Source organism: Hemiscyllium ocellatum, chromosome 42 (assembly GCF_020745735.1).
Source record: "Hemiscyllium ocellatum isolate sHemOce1 chromosome 42, sHemOce1.pat.X.cur, whole genome shotgun sequence".
Lineage (NCBI taxonomy): Eukaryota > Metazoa > Chordata > Chondrichthyes > Orectolobiformes > Hemiscylliidae > Hemiscyllium > Hemiscyllium ocellatum.
In genome coordinates this window covers 35483556-35503235 of record NC_083442.1, presented here as the reverse complement: position 1 = coordinate 35503235, position 19680 = coordinate 35483556, and the positions used below count along the sequence as shown (strand labels likewise).

At 40.2% G+C, this 19680-nt stretch overlaps 1 protein-coding gene across 1 annotated transcript in view; it reads left to right on the top strand.

Annotated features, from left to right (window-relative positions):
- cspg4 (chondroitin sulfate proteoglycan 4) overlaps positions 1-19680 on the top strand; it is a 75158-nt gene that overhangs the window by 40645 nt on the left and 14833 nt on the right. The window contains exons 4-7 of the mRNA XM_060853689.1: positions 9000-9461; positions 10253-10429; positions 14833-15031; positions 17496-17627. Coding sequence (XP_060709672.1) covers positions 9000-9461; positions 10253-10429; positions 14833-15031; positions 17496-17627 — 970 coding nt within the window. The remainder of the gene's footprint in view (positions 1-8999; positions 9462-10252; positions 10430-14832; positions 15032-17495; positions 17628-19680) is intronic.

The window sequence follows — 19680 nt, the reverse complement described above, 5'->3', positions numbered from 1 at the left end:
ACTCCAAACCGCTAGTTATTTTAAGGGACTGTGAGAAATAGCTTAAATTGCATCTAGATTAGATGACAGGAAACCCTTAAGGTGTCAATAAACAAGATCAGTCACTAGGAATAAATTGACAAGCTCTCTCCAGACAGACCCCTGGAGTTGATGAGTGCTTTAATATTATTGACTTAAGGTTGTTCAGTTAAAGTTACAATGTGTATCTAGAATTTATTTCTTAATCACAGAAGTATTGAATTTGGCCTCAGTAAACTGTTTTTACTACACTTACTTTGTTGAGTTATTTGGCCTATGCAGCCAATATTTTTTTCCTGCAAGCATTGATTTGTCTAAGCATAAATTATGTTAAGTTGTTGGTTAGTTCAATCCCCATTGTACACCTTAGCACACAATTTACACTGGCAATTCAATGCAATCTCGGGGGAGTGTTACATCAAAGTACTATTTTGATTGAGATATTAAAACCAGGTTGTTTGTTTGTTCAGATGTGAAACACTCCTCTGAACTATTCAAAAAGAACTTAGGCATTCTCCTGGTCTTAGTCAATCAATATTCCATTAACACTCAAAACATATTAATCAGTCATTACTTTTCTGTTTGTGATATTTTGTGATAAACAAATTGACTGCCACATTTTCCATCATCAGTTATCTGGGTGACTCTAGTAATGCGTTGATTGATAAAATGCTTTGGGATAACTCACAGATATGATAAAAGTATATAAATTTAAATTTGTTTGTTCAAATACCTTACCATTGTCCCAGTGTGTGGGTGCAAACCTCAAAATACATCTACTTTGGAGAATGATGGAATGCTGTGAAACTGCTGGTGTTTTAATGGTTAATGTATTTTCCCTTACTTCCAGGCTCTGATTAACAAATATAAAACTTGAGTATTCTTTGCTGGCTTCTCCACTCCAGTTTTAACTTCCCTGCTCTGTCTCTGTCTCTGTCTCTGGCTCTGTCTCTGTTCCTGTTCCTGTTCCTGTCAATCAAACAAATAATCTAGCTCTTCCCATTCACGTATTGCTACATCAACGCTGAATTTTATTGATGATAATTAATTACACTCCAATCCGTTGGTTCAGTGTAATTAATTAACAAACTAAATTGAATTCTACTATTCTTTGTTTCTCCAATAAATGATAAAATGTTTGCAGTCTTCCTTTATCATTAACTGCCTGCATAATAAATTCTCATTCTTCCAGCTTTACATACAGGTACTGGAGACACATTAAAGCTGCCTTGTTAAAGTTTTGCTACTATTTCCTACCCTCCCCCCTCCTTATTTCTAAGGTTGCCAGGGATAATTATGACACTTAATATCTGCTCTAGTTGACATCAGCTGATGTAGTACAGGCATTGAATTTTGACTAAAGCTTTAACGCATTAATTATTTTTCAATAATTTTCAGGCATTATCCATTATATATTTTCATGATCCACTTTCACAATGAGTATCAGCAACTATTTAATTAGTGAAGCTATCACATAAAGCTTAATCCCATTCTCTCTAACGGTTAACTTCGTGATGAGATACTCGAGCCTTTTATCCCGTTCTTATTTCTAGGGTTGCCAGGGATAATTATGACACCTAATATCTGCCCTAGTTAATGTCAACTGCTGTAGTACAGGCTTTGAATTTTGACTAAAGCTTTAAACAACGTGGTTTTGTTGTAGTGATTATTAATTGAGTTATCAAGAGAATTTTACTATTAACCTGTTACTAGATCCTGAAATAAAAAAATAATCAGGTAAATCAGTGTCCTTTCCAATGACTTATTCCATTCTTCCATAATTTTGATTTTAGCTGGTACAAGATCATGGTTACCTAATATAGTCAATGATTTCTAGCAATTTCCTAATGGGTTTCTCAATAAATTTAGTTTAGGTTTGGTACTTCGGTTAGTTAGGTAAAGAAAAGAAATGTGTATCCCATGACAGATTAGAATGTGTAACTGATCCTGAGTCCTGTAAAATAGAGAAGTAGAGACAATGCTCCTCCACATCGGTTTTCCAGTCTTTAGTCTTTAGTGGCAGCTGTCTTTGTTCTTCACTCAGACTGATGTAGAGGAATTCCTGGTCCTTCTTCAAGAGGTGGTGGCTCAAGCCTTTGCTTTTGCTCATATCTCCCTCTCCCCAACTATCCCTGTTGAAATACATTATTTTGGAAGCTGACCATCTCTGCCAATTCAATCACCTATCTGTAGCCTCTTGGCCATTGATCCTAGGTAGCTGCTCATGATGCCAGCTTAACTTTTGTCTCCATGCATTTTCATCCCTTGGAAGAAAATTGCAGTGATAAATCTTTTGTTAATGCTTGTAAAACAAGTTATGGGCCCTCTACTTTTTGTCATTTACAATAATGATTTGGATGTGAGCATAAGAGGTACAGTTAGTAAGTTTGCAGATGATACCAAAATTGGAGGTGTAGTGGACAGCAAAGAGGGTTACCTCAGATTACAACAGGGTCTTGACCAGATGGGCCAATGGGCTGAGAAGTGGCAGATGGAGTTTAATTTAGATAAATACTGCATTTTGGGAAAGCAAATCTTAGCAGGACTTATACACTTAATGGTAAGGTCCTAGGGAGTGTTGCTGAACAAAGAGACCTTGGAGTGCAGGTTCATAGCTCCTTGAAAGTGGAGTCACAGGTAGGTAGGACAGTGAAAAAGGCGTTTGGTATGCTTTCCTTTATTGGTCAGAGTATTGAGTACAATTGGGAGGTCATGTTGTGGCTGTACAGGACATTGGTTAGGCCACTGTTGGAATATTGCGTGCAATTCTGGTCTCCTTCCTATCGGAAAGATGTTGTGAAACTTGAAAGGGTTCAGAAAAGATTTACAAGGAAGTTGCCAGAGTTGGAGGATCTGAGCTACAGGGAGAGGCTGAACAGGCTGCAGCTGTTTTCCCTGGAGCACCGGAGGCTGAGGGGTGACCTTATAGAGGTTTACAAAATTATGAGAGGCATGGATAGGATAAATAGGCAAAATCTTTTCCCTGGGGAGTCCAGAACTCGAGGGCATAGGTTTAGGGTGAGAGGGGAAAGATATAAAAGAGACCTAAGTGGCAACTTTTTCATGCAGAGGGTGGTATGTGTATGGAATGAGCTGCCAGAGGATGTGGTGGAGGCTGGTGCAATTGCAACATTTAAGAGGCATTTGGGTGGGTATATGAATAGGAAGAGTTTGGAGGGATATGGGCCGGGTGCTGGCAGGTGGGACTAGATTGGGTTAGCATGGACGGTATGGACAGGTTGGACCAAAGGGTCTGTTTCCATGCTGTACATCTCTATGTTTCTAAATGAGGTATCAAACTGCACAGGAAATATCAAATATGGACTGCTCACTGGATAGGTTTAAAGGGGACCCCAATTTCCAATAAACCCTCCCTCAACTTTGCTTAATGTCTCTCAATGGGATTTGAAGATTGCATCACATATAAACAGGGTGGGTTAAAAATGCATGTAGCATGTTTGATCTCAATGCTCAGTTCTTTGAGAATGTTGGGTCATCATGTTGAGGTTGTACAGGACATTGGTGAGGTCTCTTCTGGAATACTGGTCCAGTTTTAGTTGCCCAGTTATAGGAAGGATACTGTTAAGTTGGAGAGGGTTCAGAAGAGATTTACCAGGATGTTGGGAGGTATGGAAGGTTTGAGTTATACGGAAAGGTTGGATAGGATGGGAGTTATTTTCACTGAAGCCTTGGACATTAAGAGACCACCTTACAGAAGTTTATAAAATAATGAGGGTTATAGGATTGCAGTGAACAAATGCAATGTTCAAAAGACATTTGGTTAAGTACATGAATAGGAAAGGTTAGGAAGGGTTTGGGCCAGAGCAGGCAGGTGGGACTCGTTTAATTTGGGATGATGTTCACCATGTTATTGGTAGTTAAATTTTCACTCAGATGGTGGATTTCAAGACCAGAAAGCATGAGGGGAAACCTTTTCTTACATAGAGGGTGGTTTGCCTATGGAATGAACTTCTTGAGGAAGTGGTGAATGTGGGTACAAATGCAATGTTCAAAAGACATTTGGTTAAGTACATGAACAGGAAAGGTTTGGAAGGGTTTGGGCCAGAGCAGGCAGGTGGGACTCGTTTAATTTGGGGTGATGTTCACCATGGACTGGTTGGAAGAAAGGGGCTGTTTCCGTGCTGTATGGCTCTGAGAGTGGGAGCCAGAGTTCCAAGGGTTTTAATCCTGTAGGACATTTCTTGCTTCCCATCCTTCTGAGGTGGGTGATCCAATACTATATAGTACTAAATAGTGCATCTCTCGATATTGTTAACTATGCAAGTGGAGATCTACACTGTCTAATACTACCATCTGGTGGTGATGTGACACATTTTTCTCTCTTACACTTTACAGCTGTGATATCTGGCCTTTTTGTGTATAGGAAATCTGTTTGACTACTTCCAAAATTCTTTTGTAACATTTGATTCTGTTTCAGGATAATTGATACCACTTGCTTGGCATCCCCACCGCTGTGAAAATGTACTCATTACTTTTGCCTGAGGATTCAAGCTTGACCTTCTCCTTTATGTTCATATTAATGAAGTGAAACAGTTACATGTCTTTCTTCATGCTCACTACGGAATCTGGAATTACTTCTGAAACTTTATTGCCTCTCATTTAAATATTTTGCTTCTGGTTGTCTGTGAGAATGCAACTTAGCTTCTGCATGTCAACTATTTTAAAGCAGCTTTGTAGTCCATAGTTTGTGTCCTTGAGATTAATCCCGGGTGAATAGGTTTACTAAGGTAAATTTAGTACTTGGAGAAATTCTCTAAGCATTAATATACTCTTATTTAACTCCCGCCTATCCTCTTTTACATTTAATGTAAAATGTTCATCCTTCTGATTGTGTTATATGGTCCATGTTGTGTAATTTCCCATCTAATTTCTCAGTTATCAAAATGTTTCCCTTTTTCAAACTTTATTTATTTCCTTCAGCAATTAGACTGTAAAAGAGCCAGGAAGATCCAAACTTGGTGCACCAAGCGCATTACAATGAACAGTCATAACAACCTGCACTTATATAAAATATAAAAAGGCATCCCAACAGGCACCACACTAGCCATATTTGAATTCAGAGAATACATTTGATCTAGTCTGGAGTTTCAGCTCCTTGCAGAACCCTATCAACCTATCCTTCTAACCCTTTCTACTTCGTATACTTGTATAGTTTTCTTATTAACATATGTGCAGTATTCACCATGACCATTTCCACATAATAGTAGGTTCCAGATTCTCAACCCTCTCTGTGTAAAGTCTACTGAAAAACACACACACTAAAACACCTTTTCTATGTGTACCCTATTAAGTTTTTTTACATTCGTTAAAACCTCTATTGATCTCCCTTCAGTATTCTGTTTTATAATAAAAAGCAAGACAACCTATCCAACCTTTCCTGCTAGCTTTGGTATCAAAAAGGGAAATGTTTCTTTTGCATCTCCTGCTGTCATTCTATGGATTCAAAACTAATGGAACTGTGGACTGAAACACTGAACAGAAAGAGCAACAGGAGAATTAGACTACGCTGGGAAGATGGGTGGCAAATAAAATTCCAAGGAAAGAAATTCAAAGTGCTTCACAAAAGGGACAACACATGGAGGAACTGATTATTACTTAATTGGAAGAAAATAATGTGTATGAAAAGTTACAGAGATCAAAGTGATCTTGATAGACAATAAATAAATCTATTGCAACAATCCTTGGTGGCAGATTAACAGAAAAACAGATGGTGGGATGTGTTAAAAGATGAAAATTGAGCTGAACCAGTGAAATAATTCTGTCACGTTATGAATCAGTGGTGTGACCTTGATTGAAATACTCTGTACAGTTATGGTCTGTATATTTATATTTATATTTATATTTATATCACTGTGGTACAGAGAGGATATTGCAAGAATGAAAACATACATAAGAGAGCAGCCAGAGTGATGAGAGGAATGGAGAAATGCAGGTACTTGTTTTTGCCTGGCACAGATGGAGTGGGCCAAGGGGCCTTTTTCTGTGCTTTAGATCTCTATGGCTGTAGGTTAGGCATGTTTTGCTTGGGAAGACAAGGCATTCCTTGATTACACTCTTTAGGATTCTAAAGGACTAGATAATGTTGACTAGGACCAGTTGTTTCACCTTGATTGATAGGTTCTTGATTGGTAAGGGATTCAAAGGTTATAGGGAGAAGGCAGGAGAATGGGATTGAGAAACATATCAACCATGATCAAAAGACAGAGCACATCCAATGGGTCAACTGGCTTTATTATGCTCCTATGTCTTATGGTCCAGGACAGAAGATACAACCTGCTGTCAAAGGGTTGGGTAGGGCCTTGGGAGCCAAACTCAAAATCAATTGGCGGAAACGATATTTCAGTGAGCAAGAGTAGTCAGCCTATGAAAGAGACCCCTAAAAAGACAATGGAAATGGTTAGGATTGATTCATTCAAACAAAGATTAGATAGACTTCCCTCAAAAGATAGAATTTTGGCATCTGGTAGATGAGTAATTTGAAACAAGAGATGTGATTTAGAAAAACAGGTGACCTGCGGATCTAATGGTCCCAAAGCTATCCTCCGTGGGATTTATTTACCTCATGTCTAGGTCTGTTGATGGAGATCAATGACTGTGTAGTCGGTAACTCCATTAATGTATTATGTGACTAGCATGATAGCACAAGGTGAATTACATGCTGCTTGGATAGTTTCCATTTGTTCTTATTTAGCCAGTTAAAAATAGCTCAGCTATGATGTCAGGTTGAAGAATCTCAAATTGTTTACTCTGGTGAAGTAGAGTCAGGAGAGATATTTTTTCAAGAATAAATATTATATGAATTGTATTCCAATAATCTGTTTGAGATAGTTAGAAACTTCAAAGCTGAGAACTTGGGCTGAAGCTTATACATGGGAAGATATATCGACAGCTGAGATTTAACTTGTTTGCATAAAGAGCAGTGAACATCTGGAATGGTGACTCTGGGGAGTGGAAGACAGAGGGTGTGGGATATTTGAAATAAAAACTTTCTGGATATTTGAGGAAGTGGGCGATTGAGATTTGGGACCGGATGGATGGAAGAAGCTGTATTTTTCATGCTCCTGTGTCCTTTTTTAAACTTTATTTTGGAAATTCAATTAATGGGATCATGATGTGTGAGATTTAACGTTTAACAGAACTTTATGAATTTATGCTTTGTGACATTTCACCAATGGTATTAGCTGGGGCTGCAACTCTTCTTAATATCATATATAGAGGAAATTTGCTAAAAAAATGTGCTGTGGTGACTGGGTAAGTTTGATATTGAGCTCAGACTGTTGAGAATGCTGACTGACTCCTGATGTATATTTCTCACACAGCAAGTAGTAGACCAGGAGTGAACTTGTTTGATTCACTGAGTATCCACAAAGTACAGGCTTCCTACTGAACAGTAAAATCTGAGCAATTATGCAAAAATAAGGAAAGCAACTCGAAAGACTTTAAAAGCTTAAATTGTGAAAAATTACAAAGAGTCAAATTCCAATGAGACTTGGGGGTCCAGGTACGCAGATCATTAAAGTCTAATTGCTTACAGACTATAGCTTAAAAGAAAAGCGAATGGAATGCTCGCCATACAAGGGTTAGAAGTTTCATTTCAATTACACAAATCCCTGGTCAAAGTGTTGTGGAACACTGTCAGCAATCCTGAGTAGATGGAAAAGATATACTGGCCTTGGAGGAAATGCAGTGTGGGTTGACCAGCATGATACTTAGACTCCAAGGGTTAAGTCATTAAATTACAAGGAGATATTTCTCAGAAGAAGTATTGTATTTTCTGGGATTTTGGATGTTAAGATGGGAACTAATCAACGTTATGAGGAAATAATAGGGCTGTTAGTAACAAAGTGTTTCCACTGATCAGTCTGACTAGGACTAGAGGGTATGGTCTAGAACCTCCTACCAGATCTTGAAGAGTGAAGTTAGTAAGCTCTACTATGTATAGATGGTAACCGACTCTGGGTCTATTGTTAATTTAAAATTTGAGATTGATCAATTTTTCTTAACAATGTATAAAAGGAATGAAGCAAAAGAGCAACACTGAAAAAAACCCAGATTTTCAGAAAGGTTATTTCCTTCGAAACCCCACAAACCAGAAAGAGGCCATTCAGTCCATTGAATCTGCATCAATCCTCTGAGGAGTATCCCACTCCATCCCCACATTTACTGTGGCTAATGCACCTAACCTGAGCAACTTTGGATTGGGGGAGGAGACTGGAGCACCTGGCGGAAACCCATGTAGACATGAGGAGAATATACAATGCAGTCACCGAAGGCTGGAATCAAACCTGGGTCCCTGGTACTATGAGGCAGCAATGCTAACCATTATGCCACCATATGATTGTTCAAAATTTCTCTGTCCTTTGATAGCCATCCTTCCCTTGTCTGATGGCCTCAGTGTTTTTTGAACATTTTCCTCAGTATGTGCTACACAGGCTGACACTTACCACACAGTCAGAGAAACTTCTGATTATTCTGATGATTGATTGTCACTTTAAACATTTTGAAAGTGATATTTCCCTAATGCTGCTTGTTTATTCAGAGCAAACATGAGACTGTCTGTTGTGGAAGCCTTGTGGATCCTTCTCTCAAATTGACACAATATATGGTAACAATTGTAAGACAAGATACTAACAAAATCCCATGGTTGATATTTAGAGTCATAGAGCTATACTGCATGGTCCAACTCGTCTATGCTGACCAGGTATCCTAACCTAATCTAGTCCCATTTGCCAGTATTTGGCCAGCATCCCTCTAAACCCTTCCTATTCCTGTGTCTATCCAGATGCTTTTAAATGTTGTGATTGTACCAGTCTCCACCATTTCCACTGGCAGCTCAGTCCATTTGTTTGCCTAGGCCTGTAAAACCATGATGTCTATATTGGTGATTCAATTAACAACAATCAATCTATTATTTATGTTTTAACTAAGTGTGTTTTATTTTATGTGCTTTTCTTTGGCAGGTTTCTCACAATGACAGTGTTCCATCAGATTTAATCTACACTGTGAAAACTGCTCCTGTGCATGGTCAGTTGGTCATGGTTACTGAGAGCCAACTGACTGGACAACAGAAACCCCTCAAGTCGTTTTCTCAAGATGACATAAATAGAGGCAGAGTTCAATACCTTAATTCCAGATTCAGCACTCAGGGGGATGCTTTTGTTCTTGATGTTACCAATGGATTTAAAACGGTGGATGGACTAACTGTGCTGGTGGAACTCATTCCTGATGTAATTATCTTGGTGACACAGAATATCTCCGTGAATGAAGGCGATGCACGGGTCCTCACTGGAGATATCTTAAATGTTTCCAATTATCTTACCTCATCAAATTTTGAATTTTATGTTACCAAAACTCCAAAACATGGCAGAATTGGACGACAAGGCATTGTTGAAGGAAGTGTTACATCTTTTACTATGCAAGAGGTAGATTGAATGGTATTTTCTTTTGTTGGTCACCTTTCTCTTGTCTAATTGCCCTCAGTATGTGTTATGCAGCCAACACTCGCCACCGATTTAGAGAAATCTTTATGCATACTGCCAAATGCATGTTCTGAAAAGCAGTGGGTGCCCTCAACATGCTACCCCGGGAAAGTTTACAGTTGGCTGCATTGTTTAGTTTTGCTTAAAAATAATATTAGAGATCGACAGCACAGAAAAATGCCCATCAAATCTGTGCCAGTCAAAAACAAGCTCCCAACTTTTCTAATCCCATTTTCTTGAATTTGGCCTTGTACGCCTTGGCATCACAAATATACATCTAAATATTTCTGAAAAGAAGTATCATGTTATGACGGTTTTGGCCTCTGCTGCCGTAAAGACAGTGAGTTCCAGATTCCCTCCACCCTACGGATTAAATTGATTTTCCTTACATCTCCTCTCAACCTTTTGCCCATCATCTTAAACCCATGCCCTCGATCACTGATCCTTCCATCAAGGGGAAATGTTCCTTCCCGTCAACCCTATCTATATCTCTGTTCTTACTTGTCTTTTGGAACTCACCTGTTCCAACACTGACCCTCCCCTACGTGAGGCACATCTGTGCTCTTTGTTCAGTGGACGTATGAGTAAAACGAAAGTGCCAATGAAATGCACAAAATACCCACTGAAGTGCAGTAACTGGGTCTGTGGTGTATATGGTGTTCTATTGATTTAAATAATTAGTTTAACGTTGCTGTGTTCTTCTTTCCTAATATTCCTTTTCTGCACATTTTTAGGTGGAAGAAGAAGCGGTGTTTTATTTTCACGATAACAGTGAAACATTGATGGACAGCTTCACCGTGATTGCCAATATGTCTGAGATTGACAGACAGAGTGAGCCAAAGTCAGTTATTGTCACTGTGATCCCCGTTAATGATGAGGCTCCTGTTGTTACCACTAATACTGAATTGAAGGTAATAGTGTAGTTTATATTCACTCCTCACTCCTAGAATGAATCTACTGGGTAATACAAATTAAAGATCTAACCACTTAAAGACCAAATACATTCACTGCAAGGAATGGCACTCTTTGCTAACACCTCCAAACTCTCCATGTTTAGGAGAGCCAAATAAGTGATTTCTAGCACTGCTACCACATACAGACTTGTGGTTTTTTTTTGACATTGTTAGAAGTTCCTTACATATTAGCAAAGGGATGGTTTAAGTTAAAAAGGTATCAAAATCACTTCTAACTTTGCCCAATTCAAAAGCTTTTATAAAGATCTGCCTGAATGAACATTGATGTTTTTTTTCAGGTCTAATTCAAAATAAATTAGATTTTAGCAACTATTTCATGAATTTTACATTCATCAATATGAGAAATGAGCAGAGTGCAGGATAATTTAAACTTTCCATGCCACTTGAAAGGATTCAGAAAAGATTTACAAGGATGTCGCCAGGGTTGGAGGGTTTGAGCTACAGGGAGAGGCTGAACAGGCTGGGGCTGTTCTCCCTGGAGCATCGGAGGCTGAGGGGTGACCTTATAAAGGTTTACAAAATTATAAGGGGCATGGATAGGGTAAACGTCAAAGTCTTTTCCCTGAGGTCGGGGAGTCCAGAACTAGAGGGCATAGGTTTAGGGTGAGAGGGGAAAGATATAAAAGAGACCTACAGGGCAACTTTTTCACACAGAGGGTGGTACGTGTATGGAATGAGCTGCCAGAGGAAGTGGTGGAGGCTGGTACAATTGCAACATTTAAGAGGCATTTGGATGGGTGTATGAATAGGAAGTGTTTGGAGGGATATAGGCCAAGGGCTGGCAGGTGAGACTAGATTGGGTTGGGATATCTGATTGGGATGGACGGGTTGGACCGAAGGGTCTGTTTCTGTGCTGTACATCTCAATGACTCTATGACTCACTGTTTGCAGGATTGGAAGCTGGGGTGGCAATGATGCTGAGGACAGCATTTGGATTGCAATCTTTCTGTGAATGTGCAGTGGGTGGAATGTCCTGGGACTAGAAATTGAAGATCAGAGTATACCAGCCCTGTGGAGGCCTTTGAACAACAGTGGTCTCCTTGGGACGAAGGAGCATCATAAACTCCAGAGTTGACATTCCAGTTTAATTATGATATATTTCTGTTGACCGCTTCACTTTTGTTCTTATTGAGGTGCACCATTAGGGCTGTCCAACTTCATTTTAGGTTTATTTAAAATAGTAGATACTAGACCTCAACAATGAGTGTCAATGTGTCTGGAGGTGGACACTGGGTATTTCTGGGGATGGACCTTGGGTGCCAGTGTGTCTGAGGATGGGTTCTGGGGATGATGTGGAGGTGCCAGTGTTGGACTGGATTGGACAAGGTCAAAAATCGCATGACACCAGGATATAGTCCAATGGATTTGTTTGAAAACACAAGCTCTCAGAGTGCAGCTCCTTCATCAGGCACAGCGCTCCAAAAATTAGAGTTTTCAAATAAATCTGTTGGATGATAATCTGGTGTCGTGTGACTTTTGATCTTGTTCTGGGGATGGACACTAGGTGGTAGTTTATTTAGGGATTGTTCAATATATTATTTCAGTTGCACACACTGTAATATTTTGCTTTAATTTCTGTGTCTTATGATCTTATATCCACAACCACCTGATGAAGGAGCAGCGCTCCAAAAGCTAATGCTTCCGGATGAACCTGTTGAACTATAACGTGGTGTTGAGTGAGTTTTAACTTTGTCTACCCCAGTCCAATACTGGCTCTTCCACATCATTTCTGAAGATGGATACTGGATAGCCGTACGCCTGTACATCGATATTGGGTGGGAGGTCTGGGGATTGGCAATGGGTAGCAGTATTTCTGGGGATGGACACTGGGTGGCAGTATTTCTGTGGATAGAGCTGCAAATGTGTTGCTGGTCAAAGCACAGCAGGCCAGGCAGCATCTCAGGAATAGAGAATTCGACGTTTCGAGCATAAGCCCTTCAGATAGACACTGGGTGGCAGTGTTTCTGGGGATAGACACTGGGTGGCAGTATTTCTGTGGATAGACACTGGGTGGCAGTATTTCTGTGGATAGACACTGGGTGGCAGTGTTTCTGGGGATAGACACTGGGTGGCAGTATTTCTGTGGATAGACACTGGGTGGCAGTATTTCTGTGAATAGACACTGGGTGGCAGTGTTTCTGGGGATAGACACTGGGTGGCAGTGTTTCTGTGGATAGACACTGGGTGGCAATTTTGAGCCAGATTTTAGTATATTCTGCCAGCTCACTGAATTTATAAAAAATGAAAACAGGATGTGCTGGAAATACACAGCTCAGCATCAAAGCAGATGAGAGGTAAAACCTCAGCTCTCCACAGATTATGCCAAATCTGCTGAATATTTCCAGCCTTGTGTGTGCTTTTTATTTCAGCTTACTGTGTCATGGTATTTTGGATATGTGTCCCAACTTTGTTTTAAATTTTTTGGAAATCCTGTCCTGATATGGCTGCCTGGATCCTAAGCTCTGGAATTCCATGTTTTTATTTCTTTGTCTCAGCATCCTGACTTTACTTCCCTCAGTCACTCATTAAAAACTAAAGTTTTAATTTGCCCTGTATTTTCTCATCAGGTTCACACTCACCTTTTGCTTTCTAATACTCAAGTGAAGTGTCTTGGAAGCAACATTAAAGTTGTTTTACAAAAGACAGGTTGTTGTTGTTAAAGTGGCTTTTCTTTGCTAGTTTTTCATACTTCCAGCTCTATGTTCTTTGCTCTGTTTAACCATCTACACTAAGCACTTTGCTGGTCACTCTTGTGCATGTGTTCATTTTGGGGTGTTTTTTTTCTTTACTCTTTCCATCTTGACTTTATATAGCACCTTAATGTTTCTTTTCAAATGCTAATGACCCAGTACTGATGTTGCATCCATGCCTGAAATGTTGATTTCTGTTCTTTCCTCCTGTCAGATCTACTAATGGTTTCAAGCATATTTTTGTTTCTCAGAGTTTCTTTCCTAATTCTTGGTAGGGAGGCAATCAAATTAATAAAAGATATATATCAGATGTAGAGATTACAGTTGTGATGTCACTGCTGTATTGTGTGCTCAAGTGTAACTTAATCTCTATTAAATAGAAACTCTTTTTGAACTGATGACTGGTGATATGAGTGTCATAGTCTATCAGGTTGGAGGGAAGAGAATGCTGCTTTATCATCAGTCATTCAGAGATGAGGAAGAATTTACCAGCCTAAAAGATAGGGTCAAATCTATTAAGAATATGTACTTCAATATATTTTACTGGATTGAGAAATCGTGGAGAACAGAACTAATATTAGTTGGAGAGCTATAATCACTGTATATTACATATTTTTTGAAGTTGTATTCTACCACACTCTTCGCTAAGACTTCTTTCTGATTTTTGTTTCCATTATTATTTAAGGCATGCTGTTAATTAATACCCCTTTGGGACTTGCTGTGAGTTGATATTCCAAAGGGGCAAATTAATGTTCTGATGTGGCTTCTTGTCAACTACGATTTATATAATGCATTCTATCCATTAATGATCTAACCCAATGTATACTCAAATGGTATTTACTCTGGACTGGATATTATTCTTGTAACAGATAACTAACTGTACAGCCTTCTGCATTACTGATCAGTGTACTGCCTGATTTTATTCTTGCATTTGTACTTCTACCAACGCAATCGTTTTCCAGTGTGTTAGCTTAGTCCATTTGTTACAAAGCACTATTCTCCACTTGCCTGGATGAGTGTAACTCTGGCAAGACTCAAGAAGCATACCCCCACCATCCAGGATGAAGTACCTCACCTTGATTGTCCACTCAGTGCAATTTGCTGGAGTTGATTATCCATTAGCTCTGCTCAACCATGTTCCTCTTTCAAGTTGCGATAGCCTTTCTCAAACTTTGTTTCTTATCTAGTTAGGTGTATTCTTGTGTCTGAGGCTCTCTTCTTCATTTTAAACAGCAGGTAATGAACTGAGGTACAAAGAAGAGAGGGGCTTCTATCTGACACGGTCTTGAGGGGCTAAAGGATACATCCGAACAAAGGATAAGGTCATTTAAGGTGGAATTAGCTCAGTGGATGCTGCAGGCAGAGTCATTTTGACAAACCCATGAATTATGTAAGAATCACTGTAATAGAGAGTGTTTTCTATATTGGGTATCTTCACAAAACCAAAGACTACTAAAACATGTACAAATTACTGAGCAAAGGGCAGAATGGCCTATTCCTGCTCCTAAGAAATGTTTGTCATGTTTGTATGTTAGCATTTGATCAATTTGGGTCCCAACAATGACACAATTAATATTTGAGAATTGATAATGAGTGAAATATGCACCTTTTTCAATATTTCTAATGGCAGAAAATCATTCTTATTCTTAGATGTGGGAACACAGCATTGCTGAGATCTCACAGGATTTATTGAACAGTGAGGATCCAGACACCCCTGCAGAAGAATTGATATATTCTATCAAGCCTCCATCCAATGGCCATGTGGCTCTCAAATCATCTTCGGGTGACAGCATCCTGGAGTTTACCCAGGAACAGATCGACAGTGGTCAGATCATCTTTGTGCACAACGGTAAGACGGGAGGCATGATTACTTTTTGAGCTGGTGTATCCACATGTTGCAGTTATTCAGTGGCAGCCACTGAACTCATCTGGCAGTAAAACTCCATTATCATGATTCTACTTTGTACTAAACACAGTGAACAGGGCAGTAAAGTGTTCATGGACAGAGAGAGAGAAAGAGAGAGAGAAAGGCAAGTACAGAGTTTGCGCAGGGTCATGCAAGGTCAGGAGATTTAGATACTAGAACAATGAGTTGGGATGAGCTGAAAGGTACCTTTTTAAAGAGTCATAGAGATGTACAACATGGAAACAGACCCTTCGGTCCAACCTGTCCATGCCGACCAGATATCCCAACCCAATCTAGTCCCACCCGCCATCACCTGGCCCATATCCCTCAATGTTGCAATTGTACCAGCCTCCACCACATCCTTTGGCAGCTCATTCTATACACGTGCCACCATCTGTGTGAAAAGTTACCCCTTAGGCCTCTTTTATATTTTTCCCCTCTCACCTTAAACCTATGCCCTCTAGTTCTGGACTCCCTGACCCCAGGGAAAAGACTTTGCCTATTTATCCTATCCATGCTCCTCATAATTTTGTAAACTTCTATAAGGTCACCCCTCAGCCTCCGATGCTCCAGGGAAAACAGCCCCAGCCTGTTCAGCCTCTCTCTGTAGCTCAAATCCTCCAACCCTGGCAACATCCTTGTAAATCTTTTCTGAACCCTTTCAAGTTTCACAACATCTTTCCGATAGGAAGGAGACCAGAATTGTATGCTATATTCCAACAGTGGCCTAACCAATGTCCAGTATAGCTGCAACATGACCTCCCAACTCCTATACTTAGACCAATAAAGGAAAGCATACCAAACGCCTTCTTCACTGTCCTATCTACCTGCGATTCCACTTCCAAGGAGCTATGAACCTGTACTCCAAGGTGTCTTTGTTCAGCAACACTCCCTAAGACCTTACCATTAAGTGTATAAGTCCTACTAAGATTTGCTTTCCCAAAATGCAGCACCTCGCATTTATCTGAATTAAACTCCATCTGCCATTTCTCAGTCCATTGTCCCATCTGGTCTAGATCCTGTTGTAATCTGAGGTAACCCTCTTCCCTGTCCACTACACCTCCAATTTTGGTGTCATCTGCAAACTTACTAATTGTACCTCTTATACTCACATCCAAATCATTTATGTAAATGACAAAAAGTAGAGGACCCAGCACTGATCCTTGTGACACTCCACTGGTCACAGGCCTCCAGTCTGAAAAACAACCCTCCACCACCACCTTCTGTCTTCTACCTTTGAGCCAGTTCTGTATTCTCCTGTATTCCGTGACTTTTCTGAGGTTATTTAATCAATGCTGATCCAGAAACAGTCAGTACAACAAACACATTCCCAGAGTTGTAAATCTAGTTCATGTACAAACCAAGTTTATACAGCAGTTAGCCTCTATGCAGTAATTGGCAACATGTAGGCAGTGGTATCACCAGTTATCCTAAAGAAGGAGCCCTAATCGTTATGTTTCATTGGCCTGAAAGGCCTAATTTGTCTTTAAATATAAGGGGAATTTACATGCTTTTGCCAAGGCCCAGTAGTGCATTGTAAAGCAAGATGACATTTATCCTGTTCGTCTCTGTTTTCTAGGTAAGTCCATCACTGAAACCAGGTACATCTTCTAACGAGCCTACATAATCAACTGTAGACAGACCCAGAAAATCTACCTCTCCCTAATTTGAAATAGTATATTTGAAAGTATATTTCTCACATTCTTCCAATACCTGAATCATGTGTTTTATAATCTCTTTCTCCACCTGAATCCTGACTGTATCGAAATACAGACTCATTGCTGGGCCATCAGGCATGAACTCCTTCTCCCCAGGCCTTCAGACTGTGGGGGATCCCCTCCTTCCCCCAACCCTCCAACTCCCCAACATCCCAATCCTCTGAAAAATTACCAAACACAAGACAGTAATAGGCTAACCACCATCTTCTCAAACAATCCTGTAGTGCTTCTTTTCAGTGGTAATATGATATCATTCATTGGCCATTTCAGAGGACAGTTAAGAATCAACCACATTGTTGTGAATCTGGAGGCAGATTTCTTTCTCAAAAGGACATTATTGAACCATGTGGGTTTTTCTAAGAATCCAACCTTTCATAATCATTATTAATGACACCAGCTTTTTATTCCAGATTTATTTATTAATTGTATTTAAATCTCACCAGCAACCAGAGTGGAATCTCATGTGCATTAGTTCAAGCCTCTGGGCTACTAGTTTGTTATCATTACCCCTGTGCCATAATCCTCCAGAATGCAATTCATGAAGTAAAAAACACTGAATGGATACTGTTGTGTATCATAAGGTTAATATCGTTTATACCCAGTCTGTGGAAGTCAGGCATGAAACCTTGTGTTATTAAATATTAATTTTCAGATAATATACTTTTCCCTGGTGTCCCTTCTGTTTGTAGGATCATTGTCGGGAGGATTCAGCTTTGATGTGTCTGATGGAGTGAATAGTGCAGCTGCACAGATATTTACAGTCAACGCAAGACATTTGAACATCCTAATCGAAACAAAGGAACCACTCATTATTTATCCAGGTATAGACATGGATTACAACAATTGGTGTGGGTTACATCGGGCACTGAGTGCATTCAGAGAGTCCTCACTGGGGCCAAGCTTATGTTAGCCAGTTCAGAATCAAGGGAGGAAGGAAAATGAGATTTTCCTGTTGTGTGTGACTAGCTGGCATCAGAAACATTCAACCCAATCCAGCTTTAAAAAACCATCCTTAAATCTGGTTTAACATAGTCTTTTCAAGAATAGCGTTAGCAGGTAGGATTAAGGAAAACCCTAAGGCATTCTACACTTATGTGAGGAACAAGAGTTTGGCCAGAATGAGGGTAGGGCCGATCAGGGATAGTGGAGTGAACTTGCACCTGGAGTCAGAGGAGGTATGGGAGGTCCTTAATGAATACTTTGCTTCAGTACTCACCACTGAGAGGGACCTTAACTTTTTTGAGGACAGTGTGAAACAGATTGATATGCTAGAACTAGTTGATGTTAAGATGGAGGATGTACTGAAAACTTTGAAAAACATAAGAATAGATAAATCCCCGGCCAGACAGGATATAATCTTCGAGGAGAAAGTGAGGACTGTAGATGCTGGAGATCCGAGCTGAAAATGTGTTGCTGTAAAAGCGCAGCAGGGCTCCTGATAAAGGGCTCATGCCCAAAACGTCGATTCTCCTGCTCTTTGGATGCTGCCTGACCTGCTGCGCTTTTCCAGCAACACATTTTCAGACAGGATATACCCAAGGTTACTACAGGAAGTGAAGAAAGAGATTGCTGTGCCTTTGGTGATGGTCTTTGCATCCTCACTGTCCACTGGAGTAGTACCAAATGGAGGGTGGAAAATGGTATTCCCTTGTTCAAGAAAGGGAATGGAGATAATCCTGGGAATTACAGACTAGTCAGTCTCACGTCTGTGGTGTGCAAAGTATTGGAGAGGATTCTGAGAGACAGGATTTATGATTACTTGGAAAATCATTGTTAGTCAGCATGGTTTTGTGAGGGACAGGTCATGTCTCACAAACCTTGTTGAATTCTTTGAGGATGAGACAAAAGCACATTGATGAAGGTAGAGCAGTGGATGTGGTGTACATGGATTTTAGCGAGGCATTTGATAAGGTTCCCTATGGTGGGGCTCATTCAGAAAGTAAGGAGGCACGGGATACAGGGAAACCTGTATCTGTCTGGATACAGAATTGGCTGGCCCATAGAAGACAGAGGGTAGCGTTAGACAGACAGTATTCAGCCTGGAGCTCGGTGACCAGTGGTGTTCCACAGGAATCGGTTCTGGGAACTTTGCTCTTTGTGATTTTTATAAATGAGTTGGATGAGCAAGTGGAAGGGTCAGTTAGTAAATTTGCTGATGACATAAAGTTTGGTGGAGTTGTGGATAATGCGGAAGGCTGTTATAGGTTGCAACAAGACCTTGACAGGATGCAGAACTGGGCTGAGAAGTGGCAGATGGAGTTCAACCTGGAAAAGTGAGAAGTCATTCACTTTGGAAGGTCAAATTTGAATACAGAATACAGGGTTAAAGGCAGGATTCTTGGCAGTGTGGAGGAATAGAGGGATCTTGGGGTCCATGTCCATAGATCCCTCAAAGTTGCCACCCAGGTTGATAGGGTTGTTAAGAAGCCATATGGTGTGTTGGCTTTCATTAGCAGGAGGATTAAGTTTAAGAGTAGCAAGTTATGCTGCAGCTCCATAGACCCCTGGTTAGACCACACTTTGAATGTTGTGTTCAGTTCTCATTATAGGAAGGATGTGGAAGCTTTAGAGAGGGTACAGAGGAGACTTAGCAGGATGCTGCCTGGACTGGAGGGCATGTCTTATGAAGAAAGGTTGAGGGAGCTAGGGCTTTTCTCATTGGAGTGAAGAAGGGTGAGAGCTGACTTGATAGAGGTGTACAAGATGTTGAGAGGCATAGATAAAATGGATAGCCAGACTCTTTCCCCATAGCGGAAACGTCTGTCACGAGGGGACATAATTTTAGAGAGATTGGAGGAAGGTTTAGGGGAGATGTCAGAGGTAGGTTCTTTACTCAGAGTTGTAGGTGCGTGGAATGCACTGCCAGCAGTGGTA